The sequence below is a fragment of the Dermochelys coriacea genome, chromosome 3 (assembly GCF_009764565.3).
Source record: "Dermochelys coriacea isolate rDerCor1 chromosome 3, rDerCor1.pri.v4, whole genome shotgun sequence".
NCBI lineage: Eukaryota > Metazoa > Chordata > Testudines > Dermochelyidae > Dermochelys > Dermochelys coriacea.
In genome coordinates this window covers 184,122,333-184,144,169 of record NC_050070.1, presented here as the reverse complement: position 1 = coordinate 184,144,169, position 21,837 = coordinate 184,122,333, and the positions used below count along the sequence as shown (strand labels likewise).

Genomic DNA, 21,837 nt, shown 5'->3' with positions numbered 1-21,837 from the left:
TACCCAGGTATGCTCGTTTTACATTAGGTTTGTGATATTAGCTGATTATGGGTGAAGGTGCTTTAAAGCAAAGAAAGAGAGATCACACTTTGGCTTATTTTAATGGTCAATATTAGCTTTGAGAATTATCTCACTAGTCTTGTCACCATATTGGAAGATATCTGATGTCTAGTACTGTACATGCCATCCTATGGGAAACAACTAGAAACTCTAAAAACTATAAAGCAATTAGATGAGACAACGCTAAATCTTTGCTTTATTTACCATCATTAATGCAGTCAGTGTTTCAATGAATGATGAGAATCACCTTTTTATTCAGAAATTTTTGGGGGGTGTGGGTGGGAGGGACTGATAACCCTGTAAAGTGCTGCATGACTGCACATGAAAACCACAAGTTCCTTTTTGGCAAATCAACACTTCTCTAGAGAGTTACTACTGTACAAACAAACTGTTTCCAAAGTTCCGTATAGCAAACAACACATGGTACATATTCCACTCATTTTCAGTTATGCTAAAGCAGGTTGTAAGGAAAGCTTAGATTCCTAGATACTAGGATAATACAAATAATAAAAAAATAGCTTCCTTTTGAAGCATATACTTTGCAATATTTAACTGATCTTTTCTCAACAAAGGTGTTAAAATAGAGATTAGAGTAACAGAGGCTCTTATTATACAGAGAATTAAGGTTTTGAGGGGGATATGGTGATTTAATGAGTGTGACTGATCCCTGAATTAATGAGTGTGACTGCTTTTAAAACAACTGGTATAAGTCTCTTACACAAAGCCCTGGACTCCTCCAAAACTGAGCATGTTGACTTGCCAAGCAGCAGTTTATTTTGCAAGGTAACAGCAAAGCTGCTGCTTGAAAATTGCAACAGCTCCCTTTCCTTACTTACAGTTCAGTGGAGTTTCTGGGAATGTCCCGAGGAATCTGGATCACTTTGCTCTCCTGACAGATGAATATCCTGTCAGAGCACTGACAGAGATGATGCTGACATCCAAAGCAACCACCCAGGAAAACCACCAAACAGATTAAAAAAAGAGACATGTTTGTCTTTACATCTGTGTTCTCCTCCCTCATTTAAAAGGAAGGCTCTACAGCCTTCTACTGCATGACTAGGAATGACTCCTCTAATCGAAGATCCGCCTTAAAAGCTGAAGTGAATCATGTGATTCTTAGGGGATGACTTCTTTGCAAGTTTCAGTTCATGGCCTGTGCCCCATAAGCATTTTAGGGAAGGTGTGGAGAGGAACTGTATACTAACAGGAACTTGTTATGTGATAAAACTTACTTTATGTTTCAAGATGTGTGGATGAAGCCACAGAACCTTAATAATCTAATTAAAGTGTTTTAAATCTTTTGCATATTTATACTGCAAAAAGTTCTCTTTCTACAGCTGTGTTTTACATGTACAATATCAAACAATAACTAGTATGGACCAAGAACGTTTACCTGTTATTGCTGGATCCCTCTCTTCTTACAAATGCTGCAGTGTTTATATTTGTATGCCTGCTTTCCTAGTCAAGGACTTGAATTCTTTGCTAGTACTTTGTGACTTCCTGTGGCAAGCACACAAGAAATCTATGGTGGATTTTACTGAATAGGGTCTTGACTTTAAAAGGATGCAGCACCCAAAACCAAAGCAAAATACACATTTTTAATTAACATTTCTCACACTCTTAGGGCACAGTTTGAGCACATTTGTTGGCTTGTGTCTTTGGAGACACCCTGGTGAGAGAACATGCAGGGGCAGTAAATGGTTCCTGATGAACAAGGAGTCAATTTAATCTATCTACCAGGGGTGAAAGTAAGGTGGATGGGGCTGGTATACGGCGTACTGGTAAAAAGTAGCTGCCCCCCCTTCAGTACCAAGCCCTATACCCGCTGATTTTTAAACGTGCTCTGCCACAGCAGAGGCTTTAAAGGATACTGCTAAAGCGCATTGCCATATGTTGCACCTTTAACGTCTACTGCCCGGTTTGTGCCACCTTTAACATCACTCACTGGACCCGGCGCAGGCTAGGCCGCACAGACCTAGGGCCGGCAAGGAATGCTGACCCCCAGCCCCACCCCCATCTGCTCGATGGCCTCTGCCCCTTCCAGGGGAGACCCAGACGCTGGCCCCCGTACTGGTAAGAGCTCCATTTCCATTTTTCACTCCTGATCTGCACTCCCCTGTGGAATAACAGGGGAAGGGCTACAAGAACAGCTATCTGGGAGACAGAGGAGGAAATGTCTTCTGGAAGGCAAGACTCCATAAAGACAAGTAACAGGACTCTATCTTGGGGAGTTTATCCATTTACTTTACACTCATGTTAAACTATTTTTCTGTCCTGTTATAAAATAAGAATCCTTGAGGAAGAGACCTTGCTAACTACAACTGTTTCCTTTCACTGAGTCATTCTACCAACTTATACCAGCTCATGTCCACAAGAAATAGGAATTTAGACCTCTCCCTCATTTTCTATTTGAAACTTTGGAACTAAAATTAAAAGGCCACATCCTGTGGTCTCTTTCTCAGGTCTCTCTCAAACAAACTGCTATTGATTTCAATGGCAAATTCTATATTATTTCATTGAAGCTGGCTTGAGTAAAGAATTAGGGATTTGGCCAAAAGTCAATAGGACTAACTAAGATTAGTAAGATTTTTCTGTGTTGAATTTCTAGTTCTTGAAGCCTTTCAGCTGAAATTGCTGTTGAAAGTACCAAGATATCAGAGGTTTCTGTGGGGCAGAAGAACATGTAGCCAAAGAGAAATGTCTTAATCTTTTATGTTGAAACTTATTTATATCAATGATCAATATATTCACTACATGAATATGCAAAATATTTTGTAAATGCAATAACACTATGTGAACATGTCCATTAATTAATACCCATAAGAAGGCATACCAATGCAGGTCTCAATTTGATTAATTTTGGGTCCATAAACCCAGCTACATCTATTGTTTGGTCATGATAGAAGCCATATATGAAAGAATTGGGATGCAGGAAATTTAAATTTAAACCATCATCATGGGACACAAAAGCATTTTCCCAAATATTGAGTTTTAAATCTACAGCAATCAAGATATAAACCAAGCTTTCTGAACCAGTATTGCCAACTCCAACTGTTTAAAAATCATGAGTTATGCCCCACAAAATCATCAGATTTTTTAGAGAGATGGATTCTTCTGTTTAACGCTTGAGGATAAATATTTTCAAGATTTTCTTTGCAATCATGAAGGCTAGACTTTTTTTTAATAAAAGCTGAGATTTTCATGAAATATTATGAGTCTAGGAGGCAGGACTTTAAAAAAACACCATGTATAGTGAGACTCGATAAAATGATGAGGAGTACTTGTGGCACCTTAGAGACTAACAAAATTATTTGAGCATAAACTTTTGTGAGCCACAGCTCACTTCATCGGATGCATGCGGTGGAAAATAAAGTGGGGAGATTTTATATACACAAAGAACATGAAACAATGGGTGTTACCATACAGGCAGTAACAAGAGTGATCAGGTAAGGTGAGCTATTATCAGCAGGAGAGTGGGGTTGGGGGTGGGGGAATCTTTTGTAGTGATAATCAAGGTGGACCATTTCCAGCAGTTGACAAGAACGTGTGAGAAACAATGTGTGTGTGGGGGGGACAGGAAATAAACAAGGGGAAATAGTTTTACTTTCTTGTAAGAACACTTGATACAAGATCTCTATCAAGCGTTCTTACAAGTGCAATACCCACCTGCTGAAGTGAAGAAACAGATTGACAGAGCCAGAAGAGTACCCAGAAGTTATCTACTACAGGACAGACCCAACAAAGAAAATAACAGAACACCACTAGCCGTCACCTTCAGCCCCCAACTAAAACTTCTCCAGCGCATCATCAAGGACCTACAACCTATCCTGAAGGACGACCCATCACTCTCACAGATCTTGGGAGACAGGCCAGTCCTTGCTTACAGACAGCCTCCCTACCTGAAGCAAATACTCACCAGTAACCACACACCACACAACAAAAACACTAACCCAGGAACCTATCCTTGCAACAAAGCCCGTTGCCAACTGTGTCCACATATCTATTCAGGGAACATCATCATAGGGCCTAATCACATCAGCCACACTATCAGAGGCTCATTCACCTGTGCATCTACCAATGTGATATATGCCATCATGTGCCAGCAATGCCCCTCTGCCATGTACATTGGCCAAATCGGACAGTCTCTACGTAAAGGAATAAATGGACACAAATCAGACATCAAGAATTATAACATTCAAAAACCAGTCGGAGAACACTTCAGTCTCTCTAGTCACTCGATTATAGACCTAAAGTCGCAATATTACAACTAAAATACTTTAAAAACTGACTCCAACGAGAGACTGCTGAATTGGAATTAATATGCAAACTGGACACCATTAAATTAGGCTTGAAGAGACTGGGAGTGGATGTGTCATTACACAAAGTAAAACTACTTCCCCATATTTATTTTCCCCCTACTGTTCCTCACACATTCTTGTCAACTGCTGGAAAGGGCCCATCTTGATTATCACTACAAAAGATTTTTTTTCTCCTGCTTATAATAGCTTAACTTAACTGATCACTCTCATCACAGTGTGTATGGTAACACCTATTGTTTCAAGTTCTCTGTGTATATAAAATTTTCCTACTGTAGTTTCCACTGCATACATCCGACGAACTGGGTTTTAGCCCACGAAAGCTTATGCTCAAATAAATTTGTTAGTCGCTAAGGTGCCACAAGTACTCCTGTTCTTTTTGCGGATACAGAGTAACACAGATGCTCCTCTGAAAGCTATACAGATCTGAGAATCAATAGGAGCCCAGGGCCTCTCATACAGATGCAGTTTTGTTCATCTCAAGAGATTAAAAACAATCAGCAGACAGACCACCTAAAATCATGAGTTAAGATTTTATTGGGTTTGGGGTTTTTTTGGTCTGTCTTGATTTTTGAACTCCCTCTACCCATCTCCAGGATGTGTGGGGGACAATTAATATTGTCCGCTCTCCCAAGTTTATTTGCTAAAGTTATTTTGGCCCCGCTTCAGGAGCTCTCATTCTCACACCTGCCAATTCTCTGTACTTAGCCCCCATAATTTCACTCCACCCCTCCCCAACCTCACCTCTTCTCCTCCAGGGGTTCTTCACTCCCCTCTCCCAGGCCTAAGAGGCTGCAGGGGGTCACCTCTCCCTTTTCCAGGATGGGCGAGGGCAGCTCCTGGGGCTCTTCACCTCCCTCTGCCCCTTCCCGGAGCAGCTGTTGCAGAGGAGGGAGGAGCACTTGCATCACCTGTCCCCACAGCACACAGAAGGGGAGGAAGAACTCAGTCACCCTGAGATGCAGGGCTCTTTGCTCCTACCTCCACAGTACTATTAGAATGGCTTTGGGTTGCTGAGAACTCTTCCTGGAGTAGCTCTGATTAGTTGCTCAGCCAGTGCTTAATTTGTGCCCGGTTAGCCAGGGCTGAGCCCTAGCACCTCTAGGTTTGGCAATTCATAGCCCTGGCACCACTGAGCTTGCTGCATCAGTTATGAATGTAAAAAAATTGCTTGAGACCCCACACTTCTTTCATTACAAACTAAACACTGCCCCAGAAGATGTATAAGTGGGCAGGTGGCCAATCAGAAAAGATCCTCTCTGCCAGAAAGGGATCAAATTTGCTATTGGGATGGAGCTTCTGGTTTCAGCCCCAGCCAAAATCCCATCACTCACAAAAAGTTATGACACCAGGCAACACTACAGATACCTTGTGCCAGCTAAGTTCCCAATGACTCCTTATGCACTCTGTGCTAGCTTACCTTCAACAGTGCAAGGATAATATAAATTCAATCCTTATCAAGTCTGCTCTCACCACTCACAGAGAGCCACCTCTGCAGACTCTTAAGGAGGAGCAGGGAATTGTACTGTGGAGGTGGCTGACCCATGGTGTACTAGATAAGAACAAAACCTAACTGAGGATTTGGCATCTATATAACAAATGAAGGGACATCTTCCTCAATAAATGTAGCCACTACATTGTCTCTGAATTTCTATTTTACCATTGACGTTTTAATATATATAAATATTTTAAAATTTCCTTAACTCTAGCTCCTTTCTTAGGAGCTGGCTTCTTCATTTATTTACTGATGTATTTGCACACTTGGTGGCCAAATTCTCAGCTAGTGTGAACTGACATGCACCAATATGCACCAGCTAGGGATCTGGCCCTAGGAGTATGAACTGTCTTCCCTGGTGGGCAAATAGAAGCCAAAAACTGAAGCAGCTTCGCAATAAAGAAGGAGATGAATAGTTTAATTAAATATGACAACTAAGCTAAATATTTATGTGGGCTACATAATTAGATTTCTGCTGGGGTAGACAGAAGTTAAGGAGAGGGCTCAGCATTGGCCTAACTCTGCTCTGGTTGACTAGAGTGGAAATAGTTGGGCCAACATAGAATGTTTTTGCAAATCTCACCCTAGCTGTATGTATGTATGTATGTACATACAAACATAAACCCCTCCCTGAACTCTCCCCTCCAGTCCCTAAAACTGCCATAAGGACTCTTAGCCAATTCTTCATGGAGGAGGCCCTACTTCCACATAGAAGGGGGACTTAATCATTTGTGTGACACTGACCTTGTGACCCGGATGGAGGCTTGTCCACATGGTCTGAAATAAATGGGATGCCTTGCTCCACCACAGACCTCAGACTATGCAGACAGGCCTTCAAAGGCCTGGCAGGGGTGGAAATTATGCTGCAGTGGTGGCTGAAACCTCTTCTATGTGGAAGTGAGGCGATCCATCCATGGATGACCATGATTTGTCTCACAATAACTGTAGATTTTTTCAGAAGTAAGCAAGCAAAATATATGACCATCTAAATTAATCCTCAATTTCAGATGGCTACCCTAATTCACTCATTTTACACTGGAGTGTAGCTGCTGCATTTTTCCCCAGAGATGGCTGCATATCAATAGTGCTAAAGTGATTGCTATAGAGTATATATACAGTAAGACTCTGATTCAGGAAGCATCCCTATACATGAAAGCACTCTTAAGCACATACTTAATTGTAAACATGTGCTTAAGTACTTTCCTGAATCAAGGTCATAGTTTGTAAAGCACTTCAGAATTCTTCTTGCTGAGATGAGCTATATAATTATACTCTTAGATAAAACTTCTACATTGGGGTGGGGGGATTGGCACAAAATCTGTCAGGTACTTGAGCATATAAACAAGCAAGCAAGCACAAAACAGTTCCTGCTTCTGTCTTTTTATTCTGAGAGCACAACATTATGTCTAATTAAGTAAACATTCTCACTGAATGCAGCTTCCAAGGCTTCAGTCCTTGAATGGTGCTGCTTAGCTGCTAAAAGCCACTGTACAGTTTAGCTTTATCTAACCACAAAATATTCAATACAACATCTTGTTGGGTCAAGAAATAGGTCACCTACATAAAAACTTAATGAAATATTGATATGCAGAACCAAATCAGAAAAGACAAAGAGGAGTTCTTGTGGCACCTTAGAGACTAAAAAATTGATTTGGGCATAAGCTTTCGCAGCCTAAAACCTACTTCATCAGATGAACAGAGTGAAAAATACAGTAAGCAGTATAAATATTACAGCACATGAAAAGATGGGAGTTCCCTTACCAAGTTGGGGGTCAGTGCTAATGAGGCCAATTCAATCAAGGTGGAGGTCGCTCATTCCCAACAGTTGACAAGAAGGTGTGAGTATCAACAGAGGGAAAATTACTTTTTGTAGTGACCCATTCACTCCAAGTCTTTATTTAGGCCTAATTTGATGGTGTCCAGTTTGCAAATTAATTCCAGTTCTGCAGTTTCTCGTTGAAGTCTGTTTTTGAAGAATTTTGTTGAAGAATTGCCACTTTTATGTCTGTTATTGAGTGTCCAGGGAGATTGAAGTGCTCTCCTACTGGTTTTTGAATGTTACAATTCTTGATGTCTGATTTGTATCCATTTATCCTTTTGTGTAGAGACTGTCCGGTTTGGCCAGTGTACATGGCAGAGGGGCATTGCTGGCACATGATGGCATATATCACATTGGTAGATGTGCAGGTGAACGAATACCTAATGGTGCGGCTGATGTGGTTAGGTCCTATGATGGTGTCCCTCGAATAGATATGCAGACAGAGTTGGCAACGGGGTTTGTTAAAGGGATTGGTTCCTGTGTTAGTGTTTTTGTTGTGTAGTGTATAGTTGCTGGTGACTATTTGCTTCAGCTTGGGGGCCGACTGTAAGTGAGGACTTCCTTGTCTCCCAAGGTCTGTGAGAGTGCAGGATCGTCCTTCAGGATGGGTTGTAATCCTATGATGATGCGCTGGAGAGGTTTTAGTTGAGGGCTGTAGGTGACGGCTTGTGGCATTCTGTTACTTTCTTTGTTGGGCCTATCCTGTAGTAGGTGACTTCTGCATACCCTTCTGGCTCCGTCAATCTGTTTCTTCATTTCACCAGGTGGGTATTGTCATTTTAAGAATGCTTGATAGAGATCCTGTAGGTGTTTGTCTCTGTCTGAGGGATTGGAGCAAATACAGTTGTATCGTAGAGCTTGGCTGTAGACAGTGGATTGTGTGATGTGGTCTGGATGAAAGCTGGAGGCATGTAGGTAAGTATAGCGGTCAGTAGGTTTCTGGTATAGGTTGGTGTTTATGTGACCATGGCTTATTTTCACTGTAGTGTCCAGGAAGTGGATCTCTTGTGTGGACTGGTCCAGGCTGAAGTTGATGGTGGGATGGAAATTGTTGAAATCATGGTGGAATTCCTCAAGGGCTTCTTTTCTATGTGTCCAGATGATGAAGATGTCATCAATGTAGCACAAGTAGAGTAGGGAAAGTAGGGCATGATAGCTGAGGAAGCGTTGTTCTTAGTCAGCCATAAAAACGTTGGCATATTGCGGGGCCATGCGGGTACCCATGGCAGACCCACTGATTTGAAGGTATAAATTGTCCTCAAATCTGAAATAGTTGTGGGTGAGGACAAAGTCACAAAGTTCAGCCACCAGGTTTGCCATGACATTATCGGGGATACTTTCCTGATAGCTTGTAGTCCATCTTTGTGTGGAATGCTGGTGTAGAGGGCTTCTACATCCATAGTAGCTAGGATGGTGTTTTCTGGAAGATCACCAAAGGATTGTAGGTTTCAGAGTAGCAGCCATGTTAGTCTGTATTCGCAAAAAGAAAAGGAGTACTTGTGGCACCTTAGAGACTAACAAATTTATTAGAGCATAAGCTTTCGTGAGCTACAGCTCACTTCATCGGATGCATCGGATTGTAGTTTCCTCAGAAAGTCAGTGGTGTCTCGAATATAGCTGGGAGTGCTGGTAGCATAGGGCCTGAGGAGAGAGTCCACATAGCCAGACAACCCTGCTGTCAAGGTGCCAATGCCTGAGATGATGGGGCATCCAGGATTTCCAGGTTTATGGATCTTGGGTAGCAGATAGAATATTCCTGGTCAGGGCTCTAGAGGTGTGTCTGTGTAGATTTGTTCCTGTGCGGGTTTTAGCCCATGAAAGCTTATGCTCAAATAAATTTGTTAGTCTCTAAGGTGCCACAAGGGCTCCTCATTGTTTTTGCTGATACAGACTAACATAGCTTCCACTCTGAAACAAATCTGAAAAGAGTTCATCATTCAAAGAATGGAGGTATCTCATTCACAGTCCCTAGCTCCAAGATGCAGGGCCCATGCATGGCTTTGTTTATTATTTGTTCTGAGGTAGTACTTAGAGACCCCAGCTTCTTTGGGCTAGGCTAGTGGTGGGCAACCTGCAGCCCGTGGGCCACATGCAGCCCATCAGAGTAATTCACTGGTGGGCTGCCAAACAGTTTGTTTATGTTTGCATGGCCACCCGCAGCTCCTAGTGGTCGTGGTTCATCGTTCCTGCCAAATGGGAGTTGTGGGAAGCAGCGGCCAGCATGTCCCTGTGGCCCGTGATGCTTCCTGCAGCTCCCATTGGCTGGCAACGGTGAACTGCATCCACTGGGAGCTGCGGCGGCCATGCAAATATAAACAAACTGTCTGGCGGCCTGCCAGCAGATTACCCTGATGGGCTGTGTGCAGCCTGCAGGCCTCGGGTTGCCCACCACAGTGTTACGCGCTATACAAATGCACAACAACAGATGTCACCTGCACTGAAGAGCTTTCAAATCTAAATAATTGGTAAGCCCCATACTTAAGTCGAGAATGATTGTCTTTCACAGACTGTCCATTTCAAGTTATCTATGGGTCTGCTGATGAGGCCTATTCTAGAGCCACAGACTCTGCCACATTGCAGACATGTATTTCTGAGCAGGGTAGATGAACCTGGGATGTTGGTTCGAGACATGGCATGCTTTTTCTGTCACTCCTTTTACATCTAGTTGCATCTGGTTCTCACAGCACTAAGTTCCCTGCCTCAAGTAATTCCTCCATTGTTGTCAGTCCTGGGGTATACACTCCCATGAGTTGATGTCAATGTTGAATTTCCTCATATTAGCCTTGAGGACATCTCTGTAACTTTTTTTCTGCCCTCCTGTAACACATTTGCCTTGGCAGAGTTGAGAATAGAAAACTTGTTTTGGCAGTTTAGAATCAGGCATCCGAACAACATGACCTGCCCAGCAAAGCTGATGATAGATAATAATCACTGCGATGTTTGTGACATCAACTTGTGAGTGGACACTGATGCTAATGCATCTATCAGCCCATTTAATTTGAAGAATTTTATTCATACAGCATTGACATTACTTCTCCAGGACCTTAAGATGTCTCCTATATGTTGTCCATGTTTGAGCCTCATACATCACAACAGCTTTGTAAACCATAAGTTTGATTTTAATTCTGATGTCACAATCTTCAAACGCCCTCTTTCTCAGATAACCAAAAGCTTGACTTACACATTTCAGCCAGTACTGGATTTCTTTGTGTCATAAATATAAAGGGAAGGATATCCACCTTTCTGTATACAGAACTATAAAATCCCTCCTGGCCAGAGGCAAAACCCTTTCACCTGTAAAGGGTTAAGAAGCTAAGATAACCTTGCAGGCAGTGACCAAAATGACCAATGAGGAGACAAGATACTTTCACAGCTGGAGGGTGAGCAGGGGAGGGGGGAACAAAGGGTCTGTCTGTCTGTGTGATGCTTTTGCCAGGACCAGGTCAGGAACGCTCTTCAGAATTTCTGTTAAGTTAGTAAGTAATCTTGCTAGAAATGCAATAGATTTTCTTTTGTTAAATGGCTCGTAAAATAGCTTGTGCTGAATGGAATGTATATTCCTGTGTTTTGTGTCTTTTTGTAACTTAAGGTTTTGCCTAGAGGGATTCTCTATGTTTTGAATCTGATTACCCTGTAGGGTATTTACCATCCTGATTTTACAGAGGTGATTCTTTTACTTTTTCTTTAATTAAAATTCTTCCTTTAAGATCCTGATTGCTTTTTCATTGTTCTTAAGATCCACGGGTTTGGGTATGAGTTCACCTATGCAAATTGGTGAGGATTTTTATCAAGCCTTCCCCAGGAAAGGGGGTGTAGGGCTTGGGGGGATATTTTGAGGGAAGATGTCTCCAAGTGGGTTGTTTCCCTGTTCTTTGTTTAAGATGCTCGGTGATGGCAGCATAGGGTTAAAGGACAAGGCAAAGTTTGTACCTTGAGGAAGTTTTTAACCTAAGCTGGTAAGAATAAGCTTAGGGGGTCTTTCATGCAGGTCCCCACATCTGTACCCTAGAGTTCAGAGTGGGGAAGGAACCTTGACCTGGTGGCAGAGGGTTGGGATCATTTTGAGATTATTATTTGAAATCATTTTGAAGCAAAAGCACAGTAGGATTTTAAAAGGACATTTTTTTATCCTTTGGGCTGCTTGGAAGCAGGTTTTAAGCTGAAAGCAATTTGAGTTTTTCTGTTTCTGCCTGGAGGCCAGAGCAGCAAGCATAACAAAGGGATTTGTCTTTTTTGAGCTAGAGTTTTCTCTACCTCAAGGCAGGGTGGTTAACCTCTTGCAGGGAAATTCACAAGTTTTTCACAGACCTGAAGAGTTTTTTTTTAGCTAAGAGCAACTAGAGGGTTTTTCTGACTATTTGCCTGGAGACAAAGGATTTTTCTGTAGGCTGAGAATAGCTATCAGAGAACATAGGTATCACATTATAGCACAAAAATTTTACAATCGAGTTTTTTGGGTTTTTTTTACTCTCGGGGGTAAAGTTAGTTAAAAACAGAGAGGATAAGATGACAGAACCCAAGGCAGAAAAAGCCAAAGAGGCTACCTACAGGAGAGAAATGGAGGGAAAGGAAAAAGAAATGGAGGCAAAGGAAAAAGAGTGGAAGCATGCATTGAAGATCGAGAAAGCAAAGGCTCAGCAGAATATACCGGATAACCCTAACAATCCTTACCCAACAATCCACAAATGGGAGCGACTATGTCCACAGTATGATGAATCCAGTGATATTGCTGAATATTTTCTCACCGTTGAGAAACTCTGCACACGCCATAAAATTCCTGAAGCTCATAAGGTGACCCCATTCATTGCAAAATTGACTGGAAGAGCTCTGGACATAGTCAATAAGATGCCTATTGATGAGGCTTCTAACTATAATAAATTCAAGGATTTGGTTTTAAAGCAATTTAAGTTACACCTGAAACTTACAGAGTAAAATTTAAAGCCCTTAAGAGAGGATCTGGACTAAGTAATGTGGCTTATCTAAATCAGATAAAGGATCTGTTAGATAAATGGGTCAAAGGAAGGGGTGTAACTAGCTGTGAAGGAATGTGTAATTTAATGGCTCAGGAGCAATTCCTGAATATGTCCAAGGAGGAAATAAAACAGTGTTTATGGGATAAGAAAATGGGCTCAGCAGAAAGTCTTGCTTCTTATGCTGATCAATACGAGCAGTCCCAGACCGCCAGAGAGGCGGAACAAAACAGGTGGAGGGAGGAGAGAGAAACAACACTGGATGCAGTTGGAGCGAATACCAGAAGGGACAACCTCAGCCGTACCCTACTACCGGGGGCAGCCCAACGCCCCAACTACACACCAAGGAACACTCCAGACACCTTATCATCCCGCATCACCGTTCTCCAGCAACCCTTATCATCCCGCCACACTGTTCTCCAGCAACCCACCTCGCTCCAGTGACCTGTCAGCTGGAAGATGTTTTAAATGTAATGAGCCACGGCATGTAAAGGCCAACTGCCCCAAGAACCCCAACAGATTACAGTTCATTGCACTGGAATCACACCACAGGTCCTTAGGCTCAGATACCTCCCAGATATCCTCAGAGCGGAGGGAAACTGTGACTGTTGGTGGAAAGAAGGTCACCGCGTGGAGGGACATCAGAGTACAAATGTCGGCTATCCATGCTTCCTTAGTGGACCCAAATTTAATCGACCCAGAGATCCAAGTGACAATTCAATCCTTCAAGTCAAACTCTTTTGACTTGCCCACAGCCAAGTTGCCTGTCCAGTACAAGAGCTGGTCAGGAACGTAGACTTTTGCAGTCTATGATGATTATTCCATCCCCATGCTGTTGGGGGAAGACTTGGCCAATCATGTGAAGCTAGCCAAGAGAGTGGGAATGGTCACCCGCAGCCAGGCTAAGCAAGCTGTCACACCTAGTTCTATTCTGGAAACTTCTACCAGGACCCTGTCAGAGGTGATGGAACCGGACCCCATGCCAATGTCAGCAACAGCAGTAGTGGATCCAATCCCAGAGACCCAGACAGAGCAAGTCCCAGAACCGGAACTAGCAGAACAACCAGCACCAGAACCAGTGCCATCACTGAATTCAGTGCTTGCAACCGCATACCCAGAGGGCCCCACCGAACCTGAACCAGCAGCAGCAGATAACCCTACACAAGAGGCTCAGCCGAAGCCTGAACCCAAACACAGTGCACCAGCAGAGAGTGGTTCACAGTCAATGGAAACAGCCCTATCACCTGCATTGTTTCCAGGGGGACCAAACCTAGGTCCACAATCCAATGGGGAACTGATGTCTCCAGCATCAAAGGAACAGTTCCAGACTGAACAAGAAGCAGATGAAAGCCTCCAGACACCGTGGACGGTGGCACAAAGCAACCCACCGCCTCTCAGCATACTGTAAAATGAGAACTTTTATACAAGGAAACTCTTTCTGGAGGACACCAGGAAGACTGGCATCCTCAGAGCCAGTTGGTAGTTCCAACTAAGTACCAGGTCAAGCTCTTGAGCTTAGCCAACGATCATCCTAGTGGCCATGCTGGGGTGAACAGGACCAAAGACTGGTTGGGGAGGTCAGTCCACTGGGAGGGAATGGGCAAGGATATTTCTACCTATGTCCGGTCTTGTGAGGTGTGCCAAAGAGTGAGAAAACCCCAAGGCCAGGTCAAAGCCCCTCTCCAGCCACTCCCCATCATCAAGGTTCCATTTGAGCGAGCAGCTTTGGGGTCCTTTTCCAAAAAAGACACCCAGAGGAAAGCAGTACATATTGACTTTCATGGATTTTGCTTCCCGATGGCCAGAAGCAGTAGCTCTAAGCAACACCAGGGCTAAAAGTGTGTGCCAGACATTAACAGACATTTTTGCCAGGGTAGATTGGCCCTCTGACATCCTCACAGATGCAGGAACTAATTTCCTGGCAGGAACTATAGAAAGCCTTTGGGAAGCTCATGGGGTAAATCACTTGGTTGCCACTCCTTACCACCATCAAACAAATGGCATGGTGGAGAAGTTTAAGGGAACTTTGAGGACCATGATACGTAAATTCGTAAATGAGCACCTCAATGATTGGGACCTAGTGTTGCAGCAGTTGCTCTTTGCCTATAGAGCTGTACCACATCCCAGTTTAGGGTCTTCACCATTTGAACTTGTATATGGCTGCAAGGTTAAGGGGCCATTATAGTTTGTGAAGCAGCAATGGGAGGGGTTTACACCTTCTCCAAGAACTAACATTCTGGACTTCATAACCAACCTACAAAACACCCTCTGAACCAACCTACAGGATGCTCAAAAAGAGCAAAAAGCCTGGTATGTTAAACATGCCAGAGAGCGTTCCTTCTAAGTAGGGAACCATGTCATGGTCTTAAAGGCACTCTAGGCCCATAAAATGGAAGAGTTGTGAGAAGGGCCATTCACCATCCAATAGCTCCTGAGAGCTGTTAATTATCTCATAGAATTCCCCACCTCCAACCGAAAGCCTAAGGTGTACCATATTAATTCTCTAAAGCCCTTTTATTCCAGAGAATTAAAGGTTTGTCAGTTTACAGCCCAGGGAGGAGATGACGCTGAGTGGCCTGAAGGTGTCTACAACGAAGGGAAAGTGATGGTGGCATAGAAGAGGTGAACCTCTCCATGACCCTTGGGCGTATGCAGTGACAGCAGATAAAGGAGCTATGCACTAGCTACACACCGAACTTCTCAGCCACCCCAGGACTGACTGAATGGGCATAACACTCCATTGACAAAGGTAACGCTCACCCAATTAAAGTCCAACCTTACCAGGTGTCTCCTCAAGCTAAAATGGTTATAGAACGGGAGATCCAGGATATGTTACAGATGGGTGTAATCCACCCCTCTGGCAGTGCATGGGCATCTCCAGTGGTTCTAGTTCCCAAACCAGATGGGGAGATACATTTTTGCATGGACTATCATAAGCCAAATGCTAGGTTTCAGAGTAGCAGTCGTGTTAGTCTGTATTCGCAAAAAGAAAAGGAGTACTTGTGGCACCTTAGAGACTAACAAATTTATTAGAGCATAAGCTTTCGTGAGCTACAGCTCACTTCATCGGATGCATTTGGTGGAAAAAACAGAGGAGAGATTTATATACACACACACAGAGAACATGAAACAATGGGTTTATCATACACACTGTAAGGAGAGTGATCACTTAAGATAAGCCATCACCAGCAGCAGGGGGGGGGGAAAGGAGGAAAACCTTTCATGGTGACAAGCAAGGTAGGCTAATTCCAGCAGTTAACAAGAATATCAGAGGAACAGTGGGGGGTGGGGTGGGAGGGAGAAATACCATGGGGAAATAGTTTTACTTTGTGTAATGACTCATCCATTCCCAGTCTCTATTCAAGCCTAAGTTAATTGTATCCAGTTTGCAAATTAATTCCAATTCAGCAGTCTCTCGTTGGAGTCTGTTTTTGAAGCTTTTTTGTTGAAGTATAGCCACTCTTAGGTCTGTGATCGAGTGACCAGAGAGATTGAAGTGTTCTCCAACTGGTTTTTGAATGTTATAATTCTTGACATCTGATTTGTGTCCATTCATTCTTTTACGTAGAGACTGTCCAGTTTGACCAATGTACATGGCAGAGGGGCATTGCTGGCACATGATGGCATATATCACATTGGTAGATGCGCAGGTGAACAAGCCTCTGATAGTGTGGCTGATGTGATTAGGCCCTATGATGGTATCCCCTGAATAGATATGTGGACAGAGTTGGCAACGGGCTTTGTTGCAAGGATAGGTTCCTGGGTTAGTGGTTCTGTTGTGTGCTGTAACTCGCCCCGACAACTATCCAATGTCACGCACAGTTGAACTATTAGAGAAACTGGGATGGGCCCAGTTCATCTCTACCTTGGACTTAACCAAGGGGTACTGGCAGGTACCGCTAGATGAATCTGCCAAGGAAAGGTCAGCCTTCACCACCCATGTCGGGCTGTATGAATTTAATGTACTCCCTTTCAGGCTGCGGAATGCACCCACCACCTTCCAAAGATTTGTAGATGGTCTCCTAGCAGGATTGGGAGACTATGAAGTAGCCTACCTTGACGATGTTGCCATATTTTCAGATTCCTGGGCAGAACACCTGGAACATCTACAAAATGTCTTCAAGCGCTAAAGGAGGCAGGACTAACTGTTAAGGCTAAGAAGTGTCAAATAGTCCTAAACAGAGTGACTTACCTTGGACACCAGGTGGGTCCAGGAACTATCAACCCCCTACAGGCCAAAGTGGATGCTATCCAAAAATGGCCCGTCCCAAAGTCAAAGAAACAGGTCCAGTCCTTCTTAGGCTTGGCCGGATATTACAGGTGATTTGTACTGCAATACAGCCAAACCACCGCCCCATTGACAGATCTAACCAAAAAGAAACAGCCAAATGCCGTTCAGTGTACCAAAGAGTGTCAGAAGGCCTTTAACCAGATTAAAGCAACACTCACGTCTGACCGTGTGCTAAGGGCCCCAGACTTTGACAAACCATTCCTAATAACCACAGATGCATCTGAGCATGGTGTGGGAGCAGTTTTAATGCAGGAAGGACCAGATCAAGAATTTCATCCTGTAGTGTTTCTCAGCAAGAAGCTGTCTGAGAGGAAAAGCAACTGGTCAGTCAGTGAAAAAGAATGTTACACCATTGTGTATGCTCGGGAAAAGCTACGCCCATACTTTGAGGGACAGCGTTTCCACCTGCAAACAGACCATGCTTCGCTACAGTGGCTTCATACCGCCATGGGAAATAACAAAAAACTTATTTGGTGGAGTTTAGCTTTCCAAGATTTTGATTTCAACATCCAACGCATATCTGGAGCTTCTAACAGAGTGGCTGATGCACTCTCCTTTGAAAGTTTCCCAGAATCAACTGGTTAAAATTGTCCTTGAGATGTAGAAAATATTGTTAGTCTTTATATACTTGGTAGTATATTTAGAGGTGCATGTGTCTTATTAACTCTGTTTTTTCCTAGAGCTCCAGGAAGAAATCCCAGCCAGCGTTTCACCTATCTGTGATTTGGGGAGCGTGTCATAAATATAAAGGGTAGGATAATCACTTTTCTGTATACAGAACTATAAAATCCCTCCTGGCCAGAGGCAAAACCCTTTCACCTGTAAAGGGTTAAGAAGCTAGGATAACCTCACTGGCACCTGACCACAATGACCAATGAGGAGACAAGATACTTTCAAAAGCTGGGGGGAGGAAAAAACAAAGCCTCCCTCTCTGTCTGTGTGATGCTTTTGCCGGGGACTGAACAGGAATGGAGTCTTAGAACTTAGTAAGTAATCTAGCTAGATATGCGTTAGATTCTGGTTTCTTTGAATGACTGATAAAATAAGCTGTGGTGAATGGAATGGAAATTCCTGCCTTTTGTGTCTTTTTGTAACTTAAGGTTTTGCCTAGAGGGATTCTCTATGTTTTGAATCTAATTACCCTGTAAGGTATTTACCATCCTGATTTTACAAAGGTGATCCTTTTTACTTTTTCTTCTATTAAAATTATTCTTTTAAGAAACTGAATGTTTTGTCATTGTTCTTAAGATCCAAGGGTTTGGGTCTGTGATCACATATGCAAATTGGTGAGGATTTTTACCAAACCTTCCCCAGGAAAGGGGGTGTAAGATTTGGGAGGATTTTGGGGGGAAAGACGTTTCCAAATGGACTCGTTCCCAGTAACCAGTGTTAGACTTTTGGTGGTGGCAGCGAAAGTCCAGGGGCAAAAGGTAAAATAGTTTGTACCTTTGGGAAGTTTTAACCTAAGCTGGTAAAAGTAAGCTTAGGAGGTTTTCATGCAGGTCCCCACATCTGTACCCTAGAGTTCAGAGTGGGGAAGGAATCTTGACAGTCATAGAAGGCAATTCGATTAGTCAGGGATGACTTGCCCTTGGTAAATCCATGTGACTGTTCTTAATCAGTTTCCTCTTGTCTAAGTGCTTCAAAATTGATTCCTTGAGGACCTGCTTCATGATTTTTCCAGGGACTAAGGTGAGGCTTACTTGCCTGTAATTCCCCAGATCCTCCTTCTTCCCTTTTTTAAAGATGGGCACTACATTAGCCTTTTTCCAGTCATCCAGGACCTCCCCTGATCACCATGAGTTTTCAAATATAAATGGCCAATGGCTCTGTAATCACATCCTCCAATGTCTTTAGCCCTCTCAGATGCAGTGCATCTGGTCCCATGGACTTGTACTCATCCAGCTTTTCTAAATAGTCCTGAACCACTTCTTTCCCCACAGAGGGCTGGTCACCTCCTCCCCATGCTGTCCTGCCCAGTGCCGTACTCTGGGAGCTGACCTTGTTTGTGAAGAAAGAGGCAAAAAAAGCATTGAGTACATTAGCTTTTTCTACATCCTCTGTCACTAGATTGCCTCCCTCATTCAGTAAGGGACCCACACTTTCCTTGACTTTCTTGTTGCTAACATACCTGAAGAAACCCTTCTTGTTACTCTTAACATCCCTTGCTAGCTGCAACACCGAGTGTGATTTGGCTTTCCTGATTTCACTCCTGCATGTCTGAGCAATATTTTTATATATTTGCCTCCCCTACTAATTCTTCCCATTTTGTGAGCAGCAGGTCAAGAAGAGCTCTGCCCCTAGTTTGTTCCTCCAGCACTTGCACCAGGAAATTGTCCCCTACACTTTCCAAAAACTTCCTGGATTGTCGTGCACTGCTGTATTGCTCTCCCAGCAGATATCAGGGTGATTAAAGTCTCCCATGAGAACCAGGGCCTGCTATCTACTAGCTTCCGTGAGTTGCTGGAAGAAAGCCTCGTCCACCTCATCCCCCTGGTCCGGTGGTCTATAGCGGACTCCCACCATGATATCACCCTTGTTGCTCACACTTCTAAACTTAATCCAGAGACTCAGGTTTTTCTGCAGTTCCATCCCGGAGCTTGAGCAGTCATACTGCTCTCTTACATACAATGCAACTCCCCCAACCTTTTCTGCCCTGCCTGTCTTTCCTGAATAGTTTACATCCATCCATGACAGTACTCCAGTCATGTGAGTTATCCCAGCAAGTCTCTGTTATTCCAATCACATCATAATTCCTTGACTGTGCCAGGACTTCCAGTTCTCCCTGCTTGTTTCCCAGGCTTCTTGCATTTGTTTATAAGCACTTAAGATAACTTGCTAATCGTCCCATTTTCTCAGTATGAGACAGGACCCTGCCCTCTTGCTCTCTCCTGCTCGTGCTTCCTCCTGGTATCCCACTTACCTCAAGGCTTTGGTCTTCTTCCCCCAGTGAACCTAGTTTAAAGCCATAGCTGATACCTAGGCTATGGGCTGTAAAAGCAGTCACAACCCCTCTGCCCATCTCTACCAGATGTTTCCATATAATCACTTTTTTCATTTCCTTGACCTCAACAATGGTTTGTGCTGGGGCCCCACAGAATGACATAGGGTTGTGTGGAAGCATTTCCACAGTCCTATCCAGGGACTAAAGTTACTCCCAGTGCACTCCCAAGGGTTTTTCCACAGGATGTGGTGATCTGGCACAATGTAGGGACAGGCTGCAGGATTGGCCATATAGGTATAAAGCAATAGATAAAAGGGCAGATTTTTAGAATCTTTCAGCACCCAATTCCCACTGGAAGTCAATGGGGATTCGGCATCTACCTGCCATATGTTCCTTTCCCCTGCAATGTTTAAAATGCCAACAGAGACCACACCCTTTATCAAAAGTCCACATTCCCAGATTCTTTAGAGCAGGCTTACAATATTTAACTCAGCTACTAACCCAAGTCAGGAACAATCTTTTAACACACAAATAAAACATTCATTTTCATCATAATGATAAGAATGGGATAGTAACATTTCCCTGACAATCTCACACAATTGTTTATCCTCCTGAAGTTCACAAAGCTAATATCCAGGAAGCTTTGCAGCATAATATCCACTTTAAAGCTCTTATTTATTGAAAGGTAAGAGATCTTAGATGCACTAAAGAACAATTCATTATGAAATAATATAAATTAGATTAAAGAAACAGCCTAATGAAACCTTCAAAACATGTAGAATCTTCTACTAAGCAGAGATACAAGACTGAATAAGCATAAATACTTTCTATTAAGCACTGAAATGCATCAGAGAAAATTAGATTTATGTCTCTGGCCTAATAGACTGGCTATAAACTTTATTAACACCACACAGCTTGGCCAGTGAAACTAAAGACCATTGAATTCCTCTCAAATTGGATGAACGTCAAGCAATAAAATATATCAAAGATGCATCAAGAGAGATATTTTAACAGCACACCATATGTCATTTAAACTTTCTACTTCTTACGTCTTTACCTTCAAGATACCATGCAATGTGTAAAAAATATCTCCTCTTTTCTTGACATCATACTGCTTAGGAGAAACCAGCTCTGCACGAGAAAAGGAAGAGTTCTGCAATGACTGATATATGAAAGACACTGAATAGCCTTCAGGAAATGCATTTGATCCTGACATGTAATGAAATAATGTAAAATGACAAATTAACATTTGTTAAACTCTCCAAAGAAGATGCAAATGACTAACTAATCCCAGTAGCAGATTGAAGGAAATGAAAGCACCATGCAATAAATTCAGGTTATTTATATTGATAGAGGATGGTTACAAATGACCCAATTGCTTTGTAAAGTGTTATAGGGTGTTGCACACTTCTTACCATCATGATAGGTGAGCTAAATAAACCACATAAGTGCTAACCAGGGCACTAACTGCCACTAGCTATTTTGCAACATTGTGGAAAGAGAAACTGAATGTCAATTATTTGTTTTAAAGCATCCCCAGAAAGGCAGCTGATGATAATTTTGCTCTGGGGTTTCTGCTGTGAAACAGGAATTTTTAAAAATTTTCAATATAATCAATAGTTCCATGAAGTAATAGTAGGATCTAAATAGCTTATCTCTAAAACATCCATCCCCATGTTATATCACTGCTGTCCTACCATTCAGGGCCAGATTTGGATTTCTGCTACTTATGTTGAATAGTACTTTATTAGAATCATAGAATATTAGGGTTAGAAGAGACCTCAGGAGGTTATCTAGTCCAATCCCTTGCTCAAAGAAGGACTAACACCAACTAAATCATCCCAGCCTTGGCTTTGTCAAGCCGGGCCTTAAAAACCTCTAAGGATGGAGATTTCACCACCTCCCTAGGTAATCCATTCCAGTGCTTCACACCCTCCTAGTG

The 21,837-nt window shown here is 43.0% G+C and overlaps 1 protein-coding gene and 1 long non-coding RNA gene across 2 annotated transcripts in view; one reads left to right on the top strand and one right to left on the bottom strand.

Annotated features, from left to right (window-relative positions):
* The window catches only part of LOC119853209 (follicle-stimulating hormone receptor), a 155,361-nt gene extending 154,266 nt beyond the window's left edge, over positions 1-1,095 (bottom strand). Inside the window, 1 exon segment of the mRNA XM_038395966.2 lies at positions 897-1,095. Coding sequence (XP_038251894.1) covers positions 897-1,081 — 185 coding nt within the window. The 5' untranslated portion in view covers positions 1,082-1,095.
* The window catches only part of LOC122459667, a 1,177,620-nt gene extending 1,162,167 nt beyond the window's left edge, over positions 1-15,453 (top strand). The window contains exon 4 of the long non-coding RNA XR_006280491.1: positions 15,210-15,453. This is a non-coding gene — a long non-coding RNA (uncharacterized LOC122459667). The remainder of the gene's footprint in view (positions 1-15,209) is intronic.
* Positions 15,454-21,837: the final 6,384 nt, after the last annotated feature.